At 44.7% G+C, this 11,537-nt stretch overlaps 1 protein-coding gene across 1 annotated transcript in view; it reads left to right on the forward strand.

Annotated features, from left to right (window-relative positions):
- Positions 1-10,884, forward strand: part of lhpp (phospholysine phosphohistidine inorganic pyrophosphate phosphatase) — a 32,598-nt gene extending 21,714 nt beyond the window's left edge. The window contains exon 7 of the mRNA XM_083787152.1: positions 8,864-10,884. Coding sequence (XP_083643278.1) covers positions 8,864-8,960 — 97 coding nt within the window. The 3' untranslated portion in view covers positions 8,961-10,884. The remainder of the gene's footprint in view (positions 1-8,863) is intronic.
- The last annotated feature ends 653 nt before the right edge of the window (positions 10,885-11,537 follow it).

The following is an 11,537-nucleotide window of genomic DNA, read 5'->3' on the forward strand; positions in this document are numbered from 1 at the left end:
GAGACCAGACTCCCACAGCACAGAGACAAAAGGAGGCAGGCCGGGCCTCAGCCACTGAGCCCCTGCGACGGTACTTTTCCACTCCCGAGAGAAAGAGAAAGAAAGAAAGAAAGACCATGCAGGGAGGAAGAGAGAACTGAAGCCCACAGATGGCAGGCTGAAACATAGCACTAGTACCTCGTAAATGCACCGACACTGGCCTGCCGTTTCAAAAGGGATACAATTCCTCTCGTAATTACCAATTTAGGACAGGCCCCTTGACTGGTGGGGGGAAGGGCGGGGTTGTATCGAGGTTCTTGGCCTCAGCAGGGGCCCATTTAGTTCACCTGCCGTGCGTGCATGCTTATGTGTGTGTGTGTGTGTGTGTTACTTACTCAGTGACTCAGCATTCCATGAGCCCTACACTCTTTACAAACAGAAGAAACACACAGAGCAGGCCCTCGACAGCCCCCCACAATAACATTGTGCTTAAAGGAGCGTGGTTACCTCTAGGTCACACGGGTCTCTGCATATAGAGAGGAGCCCAGGTGGCGGGGACGACCACACAACAAACTAACAAAGGTGCTATCACTTCTACATCTGGCTCTTCTGTGTCGGGAACAATTATTATAAACAAGAAAAAGCAAATGTTGCGTTTTGCAGACAGATCAGACAATCTCGTATGCATCTGTGGTTTGAAAGTTTCCAGGAGGTGGTTATGACAGATCAGCTCATGCACGTGCACGCACGTGCCGCGCACACACACACACACACACACACACACACACACACACTTCTCTCATGCTCATGGGAGACTGAGAGCGCAGCAGAATGGAGAAAAGGCAACTAAAACTCGATAGATTCAATTTTCTGCCACCGGCGGGGAATCCCCTCCTCCTCATCCTGTTCGATTGTAAAGATCCGTTATCTGTCTACAGCGTGAAAACCGGAGCGCAGCTGTTCTCTGGCTGTGACTGAACGTCATACTGACTGTTTTGTCAGAGCAGAGTCATAACGACTACTGAGTGGGTGCAAATTGACTCAACTCTGCCAAAGCCCCAGCTTGACATCTGCTGTTGTTGTCAAAGCCTTAGTTAAAACTAATCCCGACAACACTATGGCAAAGAACAAATAGTTGTTGTTGCTCCCTTGCATTCTAGTTTTCAAGAGGCTGCAAATATAGTATTATTTAGCTGAAAATGGCCGAGCTATAAAGCTCACAACGTCACCCCCAGAGTAGGGACGCCCGGGGTCCATGTGGTTAATAATAGGCTGCACTGAGGGCAAGGATGACGAGGATTAATGATAAAAAACAGGCTGGAACATCTTTAGCGGCTGGTGTTTACTACTCCCACACCCTCCGAGGACCACGATACTCTATCAGTCTCTTCAGTGGTTTTTATTTATCCAGCCGAGATCACATTCTCACCCTCAAGGCCAAGACTCTGTGCCGACACAGTGGAGATGCACACACACACACACACACACACACACACACACACATCACTGCTCCCCGCGGGCCAGGGGTGGAGGAGAGTGGTGGATGTCTTTTGTCTCGCGCTACGACGCTTAGTGTCTCATGTCCCCAATGCTCAGGTGAACTTAACCACATTAATATGAACCCTTGTGGGCTGAACATCAGATGACAAGCCCTGGGGGACTCTGGTCAACTCGGTTAAAGGCTCCATCCATCACCTACACACACACACACACACACACACACACACACACACACACACACACACACACACACACACACACACAGTGTTCACCTTCTGTGTTGTTATGGTTAGTTTGCTCATCATAGCTCATTGGGCTCTAGACGGTATCTCACACCCTCTGCCAAGGCTCAGCCCAGCGTGTGAGAAAAGGCAGTGTTTTGGCTAAGTGTGGTCATTCATTGGTCTGGTACGAATAACACACACCACCACCGTATGCAGCAGTGCGGTACACGGCGCTACACGGTACACTGTAGTCGAGGAGAGTTATTTCATAATCGGTGGAATATTGTGCTTCAGTATAAATACTTCTCAGATAAAGAGGTGACGATGCTCTTATACCCTTCCTGCAACAAGTAAGCAAAGGGAACTGATGTGGTGGATGTGTTTTTGCTTTCAGTATGATTCATGGTAACGATACAAAATGGAGGATTTGTTATTTGGGTGTGTGCTGCCTTGCACGAGCGTTTGCATGCGCGTTAAGCATTAACAGATAAGCCGAGCGAGCGAGGGCTGTCGTGCCTTCTCACCCTGCGGTCAGCCACCTTGACAATACAACTGAATAATATCACTTACTGAGCAAAACAAAAGCAGCCCTAGCCTCGAGTCACACCAGGTTGAATGGCCAGCGCCCCGCCGCTCTCTCTCTCTGTGTCCCACACGCCGGCGCAAACTGCCTGCCTGTCTTCCCTCTCGTCTCTCATCCCCCCCCCCCGCCTACCAGCAGATGCTCAGACAGAGACACAGCTGGCCTGCACACTTGCACACTTTACTGTATAGAGGGCATTCATATGCACTTCCATTCAAAGAATGCACGGTTTGCTCCTCATTGAAATGCAAGGTCTGCGTTTTTATGTAGAGCCCCGCTGCACAGTATGTGTCTGGGCCCCTTCGGCGCCCCCCCCTAAAGCCCCGATTTGTCGTGCACCGGAAATATCTAAATCGATATATATATATATATTGTTTTCTTTTTACTTTATATGATGACCTTTCATGACATGAAATGCAGCTCAAAGTGCTTTACAGAGCAATGGAGAAAAAGAAAAGAAAAGAAAAGCATAAAAAATAATTATAGCAGTAATGCAATACTGTGAGGACATGAATAACAAGGAATTTAAAAGCAAGAGTGTAGAAGTAGGTCTTGAGCTGTGCTTTAACAATGTCTACAGAGGCTGCCATCAGAATTGTTTCGATGAATTGAGTACATGAGGAAGGACCCCAGTGGAAACAAGTCTTTACATCCTCTTAGCACTAAGCAGACATTGTATTGAAATCTGCTTCCCTGTGCTTTTTTCCCCCTGTAAAACTGCTATTAAGTATCCAATCAATGAATCAATCTAACAGGCTCGCACAACTCGTAGATTGAGTTTTGTAGATCAGCCGTTTCCTATTTGGTTGCACGACACCAGTGTGCAACGAAGTATAGTATAAGTACTGGCATAAGCCACTGTAGTTTTGCAGCAGTTTTACACATCTCATTTCCCCCTAGGCCGGAGGTGGCATAACTGTTTCACCCCAACGACATATCATAGCAATTACAAACCATTATGGGCGTACAGTATATGTGGCTGCTCCTCATGAGCAAAATTGCATAATGAATGAAGACAAGGTCGTCTTTTAGGTGATTGGGTAATTTCCTGCGCTATTAGACATTGGCCTGACCTGATTGGTTAAGAGTGAATTGTGAAATTTAGAATTTCCCAGTATAGATGGAACAAACAACCCGAAAACTGTCAAGATGACCCAAAAGCTGATAACCACATTGCACATCAGGGTCAGAATAAGGATACTTGTAACAGAGGCCAAACACATTTGCCCATACGATACTAGACACCGTCTAGTAGAGAGCATTCGGGGCTGAGTTTGTAGAGAGGTGGTTTGAGCCCTCTGCTTGCCAATCTAATAGAGATGTACCGACCGATTTAAAATGGTTTCTTTCCCGATGCCGATTTCGATACCCATAACTTGCGTAGTGGTCTGTGCAGAGTACCGATCCGATACCAGTGTGTCATTTAAACAGATCTAGAACAATGTACCTCAAAGTGGGGTGACTCCAGGGACTCTCAGGGGTTCCAAATGGACCCTTACAGGTCTGTAACTAACCCATCACAGGTCCATTTGGTTCCATTTGTACACTCTCCGAGTTATGGGGGCCATTGAAATTAAAATGTTTGATAACCACTGATCTAGGAATACATTATACAAATAATCATTCATAATTGTTAATCTACGTGCAGCTACAAGTTAGTAAAATTATCATGTAAATAGTACAGTAAGAGTATAAAACAGTTGTGCAACATCAACTGAAGCAATCAAAATGGAACTGTAAATGAAATATCATGTGATGAATTCTACTTCGACTAACGTATACTTGCCAATACCGATACTAGTATCGGTATGGTAAACGACTCCACAATCTGCTAAGTGATCCTGAGCAAGGACACTTGACCCTTAACATATTGCTCCCCACCGCATGCAGAAAATGAACAGACGCAGAAATTGAATATCCCTTCAAGGTCGAGATGTGTATCTGCACGGTTAAATCTCGAGTGTTGATGGCGCTCTTGAGGGTGTACAAAATGAAACCGTGAAAGGGGTCCGCGTTGCAGTGTAAGGTCATCCGTACCTTACCTCACACTTGACTTCATCCCTGCATGCATCAGAGCGTAGACAGTGAGTCTGTGTTGTGTCAATTACTCAGGCTCTGGGACCAAGCCCTATCTGTTCACGTGTATTGATATTGCATTGACCTGAAGGACCTGCAGAGAGAGCCGCAGCGGCATTACCTCATCGGTAACACTAGCTGCATTGTGCTGAATTTTGCATGGTCACATTGACCTGGTTTAGTCCTTCATTATTCATGGAAAGGGGAGAAAAGCGGCAAAATGAATGCACGCACCCTCCCGCCTGCCCGCGCTCACACACGGGCATGCATGCATATCTAAAAACTGGCAGATTTTGAGGCGCATCAGGCCCCCGTCTAACGACCTGAGATGGAGCGAGCCGGTGTGATTGTACCGTTTGAAACATGATAGCTTGCTGACCATCGTGTGTGTGTGTGTGTGTGTGTGTGTGTGTGTGTGTGTGTGTGTGTGTGTGTGTGTGTGTGTGTGTGTGTGTGAACTCAATGCGTCCGTGGATTGAGAGAGAGAGAAGGGAGCGGGGAGTAACCCAGCACAGAGACAGAACACCGTGACCATTATTAACGGAGTGGCTCACATAACCCCCTGAGCCCAGGCGGCTGACAGACATGCATAAACACCACACTGGGGCCGCCACAGCCTCCATTCTTCACCTTGGAAAAATGGGTCATTTTGGGCGAGCGAGGCCGTCACACAACTTAGTGTAAATTAACTTTCAACGTTCTACCCAGCCAGCATCCCTATTTTGGCCATGACTTTTTATAAAGGGCGAAATCGTTCAAAGAACTTGAAACACTTTAATAATTCTAAAAGTTCGTGAAAATAGCCGATCTGTAAGCAGCACATTGCCTCAAACAGGCTTTGTTTGCTATCCATCGTACGAGGAATTGTATAGCCTAGGCCTAGGGCTTAAGTGGTTAAGCTTTATACAGCTGCTCCATATTCACCTTAGCATTCAACACCTCACTGCGCCCTCTTGCGCCTCTAGCCCCCCCCCCCCCCCCCCCCCCCTCCCCCACCTCTCATAGCCACCTTTTTTTCTTCCTTTCTACACTTGGGCGGCTCACAAATATTTGCCATGGCCCCATGATGCATACAGGCCCACAGAGGGCCAGGATTAATGGCGCTGCGTGCCGCACGCCCAGGGCCACACAAAGCCGTCCCATCTGGAGTTCCTCTTGTGTCGGGGGGAGGCCCCCCGCTCACGGCCCGTGACCGGGGAACAGAGGCGGCACGCAGGCAGGGCCCCGGTCAGGGATTGGGGGTCTGGGGGGCCGGGGGGGGGGGGTCGGTCTGGGCCCCCATTTCATAAACGAGCCGGGGTCCCGCGCAGCCCCCCCTTTGCTCCCATGAATGGGAGTGGGGCGTCTCCGTCTTTTAGGATCTGATTGGGAGGAAGAGGGTCCTGCACGGCTGGCCATGGAATTATTGGTGCCATGCCAGACGCATGGCATTTCCCCTGCCAGCTGATTAAACAGCCGTATCTGCGTCCATCACTGGGGCCCGAGCCAAACAATGGCAGCCGCCAGGGGGGAGATACTGTCTGTAGGCCTGCCGCCTGATGCCTGTCACACACATACTCACATAGCCTCACCAACGCTCGGAGAAAAAACATCTCTTGATCAGAGTCTATATAACATTTCAAAATTCTTATTTGGCTATATTTTTTATAGTAGTATTATTAGTAATTGTTTGTTTTTTTTAACCACGTTCTATCTAGTGACCCTATGTCATTATAGTCGAATGTTCGCCAAAAGTTTCTGAAATGTTTAGATTAGAAGTTTTTCTTCATGTAAGTTCATGGGCTGTGGACAGTTTGGTCATTTCAAAGATTTCAATTTTTATTTGTATTTTATTGATGCAAAAACAATAACTTCTGTTTAAGTTTTCAAACTTTCCATTAAGAGAAAAGGCTGTAGTTTCTATTAGCTTGGAATCTCCTTCAATGATCAATCAGGTTTCTGAACTGTCCAATCAGACACAGTGCGAGTAGACGGAAACGGTGCCACGATCTGCCATCTTCTAATGAGCATTAGCGAGGCCCAATTATATGAAGATAAAACGGCTGAAGTGCTTTAAGTGCCCATTTAAAACCTACACAGTGCTTTGTTAACCGGGGGTCCCCCAGGGGCCTATACAGGGGCCCCCTCCTCTTTTACCTCGACACCAAATCTATAAGCCAACACCACATTGCTTTGTGACCCGTTGTCGTGACCTTGTATATGTTGGCTGTTTTTTAAGAATGTTCACAGATCTTTGTGGAATATTCGCCCATTATGGCGTGTCCAGGCCAGAATATGGACGCTAAGTGGTTGCTGTTGAAAAGAACACGTCACAGTACCATTACGGGTCCATTTCGACACCTCAAAGAGTTACATTAACATCCTGGACGTTGCTGTGAGGAACAAGTGTTGGCGACGGAGATTGGAAACAGATGCAGGCAGTAGCACAGACACCTCTTTAATGCCTGCGTTATGCTTCGTCGCACAGCGGTGCCCCGTGCGCCAAAAATAACAGAACAACAAGCTCACGACGTGCCGTGGATGCGATGCGCTGTGAGCTTGTAGGTCTGCTATTTTCGACGCGCAACACTGCCGTGTGGCTGAAGTATGAATCCGGTTTTAAGAGTGGCGATGTCATTGGAGGGGGGGGGGGGGGGTAGAAATTACAGGAGGAAACCCAAACTGTTTTAGCGAGAGGCTGTTTTGCTCTCTGTTGATCTAACGGGAGCTATTATAATCATTCAGCGTGAAACTTTCTCAGACGGCAGCCATTAGCAGGACTTTCCCCCCACACGCTCTCTCTCACACACACACACGCACACGCACACACACACACACATGCTGGTCCCAATCTCAGTGGGGGAAATAAGCTAAATACATTTACTTAAGTACTGTACTACTTTTGAGGTATTTGTACTTTACTTGAGTATTTCCGATTTCCAATACTTTTACTTCTACTCCACTACATCTCAGAGCCAACATTTTTACTTTTACTCCACTACAATTATTATTTGAAAACTTTAGTTACGAGTTACTTTAGATTTTGGGTATTGAAGCTCACAATGCGATTTTTGTCTTTAGACGTTCTGCCTAATGAGTACTTTTACTTGTAGTACTCTTTTAGTAGTCTTCTGCTATAGACTAAAACTATTTTAGTTTTAGTCATAGTCTTTTGTACAAATTCAAATAGAACCAAATGGACCCGCATTTGTACACTCTCAGGGTTAAATTAATATTGATTTTACAATTATAGATTGGGAGAGATAGAAATGCAATTAAATGGGAGGTCTGTAGACTATTGCATGTCAAACTGGGGGAGTGGCGGTCCTTGAAATTAATCGGGTTGAGAATCACTGCTAGAGCCATAAGAATCTTCTTATGGGGGTCCCTGGCATATCATCTCAAATGGGATCCTTGACATGAAAAGGTTTGGCTCTACTCCACCCGTATGGACTGTGTGTTCATGTTTACTGCGTTGCTGCTATGGCAACTGAACTATAAAGTGTCTAGAGAGTGTGCATATGCAACTTAGTGGAAAAGGTAAATAAAGGTAAAGGTTGCATTCGTACACACTGAGTTCCATGAACGCTTAAGGATTTTACAGTGTGTTGTATACTGTCTAGTCCCGACTCCCTAGGGCTGAGCAATATGGCCAAAATATAACCATACTTTTGACCAGATGTCTCAAGATATTGTGACTATCGTACATAGCTGGTATGACATACTGTAGCCTTTATAAAATAAGAATTAAGTGACCAGGAATAGAAACACTTAATGCATGCATGCCACATCGTATTGCAATATCGATATCTAGTCTCATAGATATATAGATACAATTTTTGTATCATTGTATCACACACTACCTATACCTATATAATACTGATTATGATTCCCAGCCCGATTATTTAAATTCCCTCCCATCTGCCTCCAAATTACAGTGTTCGACTGGCGTGCGACTTCCCGTTGTCTGAGCGAGACAGTATGCTCTGCCCTCTTGTTTACCAGTGTTTCCGTCGACTAATACTAAGACGAAAATGTTCGTCGACCTTTTTTCACTGGCGAAAACTAAATGGAAACTAAATGAAAACAAGCTATGATGACTAAAAGTAAGACTAAATATATTGACAATTTCATCAACAAATAAAAACTAGACTAAAATGTTAGGAAGGGACTAGTGGACAAGAGATCCAGTATAAATAAAAGACAAGTCATTTTACACTTTGTTTCATGCTGAAAATAGTGTAAAATCAGTCATTACGACGGCATCAAGGCCTGCCAAAATACATTTTAGTCGACTAAATCAACTAGATTTAGTTTACTAAAATCTTAAGATATTTAGTCGACTAAAACTAGGCACATTCCAAGTGACTAAAATGTGACTAAAACTAAATGAAGTTTCATTCCAAAGACTATGACTAAAATAGAAATTTGCTGCCAAAAACAACACTGTTGTTTACAGCTGTGTGTGTGTGTGTGTGTGTGTGGCTGGCTGCTGGTGGTGTTTGGCTTTGCTCTCCTGCAGGCCCAGCGACGACCGACACCCCACGGTGACCGCCGACGGCACCGTGGACGACCTGGCCCAGGCCGTGGACCTCCTCCTCAGCCAGAGAGGACACTGAGGACGCGTCGACATGCCTTACGGGCTTACGCTGGTCATTTTTTGACATAACGAATATTAACAGAAACCGAGCTAGCCCTAAATGTATAGAACGAGTGCCGTGGTCCTCACAGTGGGTTGATGCGTAGACATAGAAAGGTAGACGCCTCGTAGATGCTCTCAAGTGAGGGCAAGCCTCCTGCGTTGGTGCCAAGGAACGGTGAACGGAAGGGACCTGAGTCGCGTGACCGGATGCTGGGGATGCGCCATATAACGGCACACTTCCGCCCCTCTGTGCAACACTGGTCGCTCCAATGAATTGTGGCGGACGAATGAGGCGTCTACCTTTCTATGCCTCTGGGCAGCGGGACCTTCGGGGGTTCCTTGGGTGGTCCAAATGGACCATCACAGGTCTAACTCTGAGAGGTTTACACTCTGAGAGTTATGGGGGTCCTTGAAAACCACTGTACTGGCAGACTCCTAATGTGCCATAGTGTCATAGTAAATCAGAGTCATATACATATTCTGAACAAAACCTGGAGACTGACATTCGGTAATTGGGTCTTTATATAATATGTAAAAACTAAATCTAAAATTATTGTGTGGACACTGGCAGTATGTCATGACTCTAGCCAGTTTTTGGGCACGTCGTATTAAAAAAAGTTAAATCTACAAGCTCACAATACATGGCATTGTGCTGTGTTATGACCTGGCAGATAAGCTATTTTTGGTGCTTTTGTGTCACACTGTCGTATGACAATGTATAAAATAGGACAATGTTTCTGCCCAAGAGCAATAATGACATGCTATTCCCTTGGTATGGAAATAGATCCTTTTTCTGAAAGAAAGGATATAGAATCTTCTTGAACGCTATAGAATCGTACAGTGCTTTTTCTGTCTGAAAATAATAGACCTCATCAAATAACATACTTCATGAAGTTCATGTTTACACGAAATGCGACTAATACCATGACCTTGTGTGGGCGGACATTCAAAAGGAGAGAAGAATGGAGGTGTCGGGATCGAGTGCATCCTTATGTGTCAACTTGTTTGTTTGGGCTGCAACCATCAATCATTTTCTTAGAGATTATTCTATCGATTACTTTTTTTGATTAATCACAGAAGCGCTTTTTTATAATACAAAATATTCATAGAAACAAATGAACAAAAACAATGCTCAGTGATTTTCTTTATTATAATCGACTAAATCGATCAATTTGATTAACAACTTAAGTCCTATTGTCTTTGTCAATGCCGTCGCACAAAAATACAGGAAATAGCCGATCTAGGTCTGCTATTTTCTGTATTTCGATTATCAATTTTTATTTATATATAATCGTTTACATTGATGTGTTTGATTCTGTTGCACCCCTAGGAGGTACCGTATTATACTGCATCAGTCGGCAATCCTGTCTCTCCCATCTGAATCTAGGAATGCACAGATAAATTAAATGTAGCTGTCTATTTTGTGACTCACTATAATGTGCAATCTTTAATACGGTAATAAGCAAGTAAGAGCATGCTCAACCTTAGTACACAGTTAGTGGCTGGAGACGTTTAGGTAAGCACTCAAGCTGCAAGCACTTGCCTAACCATATTTGTAGAGTATTAGAAGCAGAGAATAATGCATTATTGATTGGCATGCGAGCTACTTTAACAACCTTTGTCTCCTCTTAGTAGATTTGTTTAGCTAAACCCTTGTTTTAACCTGGTTAGAGGCATTGTTTGTTTTATTTTTGTTTTTTTGAAGGGCTTATTGTCTCCAAGCTTTGAGTTAAACACAGCCTTGGCCCACATACTGATGAATATGTGAACAGCTGCTCCTTTTGCTGAAACAAGTTATTGGAAAATGGGAAGTAAGCGGAGCTCATCGATGGTGTGATGATTTACTCTGCTCCTTGAGCTCTGAAAACAAACATTACAAGAATAAAACGAGTTCTCTTTATCACCTGGCTGTGGTGTCATAAATCTACAACACTCTCCAGTCTCCACTTTATCTGATCCACTTGTAGTGAAGGTAGTTTAGGATTTTTGATGAATTAACAGTTTATTTCTTGTGTAATTGCTAATGAATTATTAGAAAGTGCTACGCTATTGACTATTGACTGTGAAGTTCAATAAAGTGACGACACTAAATGAATGCCTTGATTGAATGCTATTAGTCCATGCCAGTTGGCTTGTTACTGCCCCTGGAACTGGGGCAGAACAACAAGCCCTGCTCCACTGTTGCCCCCAAGGTTTTTCATTGTACCAAATGGATTCGCCCAGAACAAAAGAACATTGCCAAGTGATTTATTGGGGCCTTTCTGGTTCAACTCACCATTAGCTGACACAAGCATGAATTTTATTGGCCAATTAAACTTAATGAAATGCTACAGTGTGTTATGAAACAGTCTCTCTGCTGGGTCCAGTCGTAATCCCGGAGTACCACTCCCACTTTCTGATTGTGAAATAAATATTAATGCATGCAGCAAAGCGCTAGCAGCTGTTAATCACTGTGGTGTCCACCAGTCGAAGGGCTTCCACCTAGTTTGACCCATGTTTTCATCCATTATGTTATTGGACATCGATGGTGATGCATGACAGTGCAGCTACACAT

The sequence above is a fragment of the Protomyctophum parallelum genome, assembly GCF_964188405.1.
Source record: "Protomyctophum parallelum genome assembly, chromosome: 17".
NCBI classification, from domain to species: domain Eukaryota; kingdom Metazoa; phylum Chordata; class Actinopteri; order Myctophiformes; family Myctophidae; genus Protomyctophum; species Protomyctophum parallelum.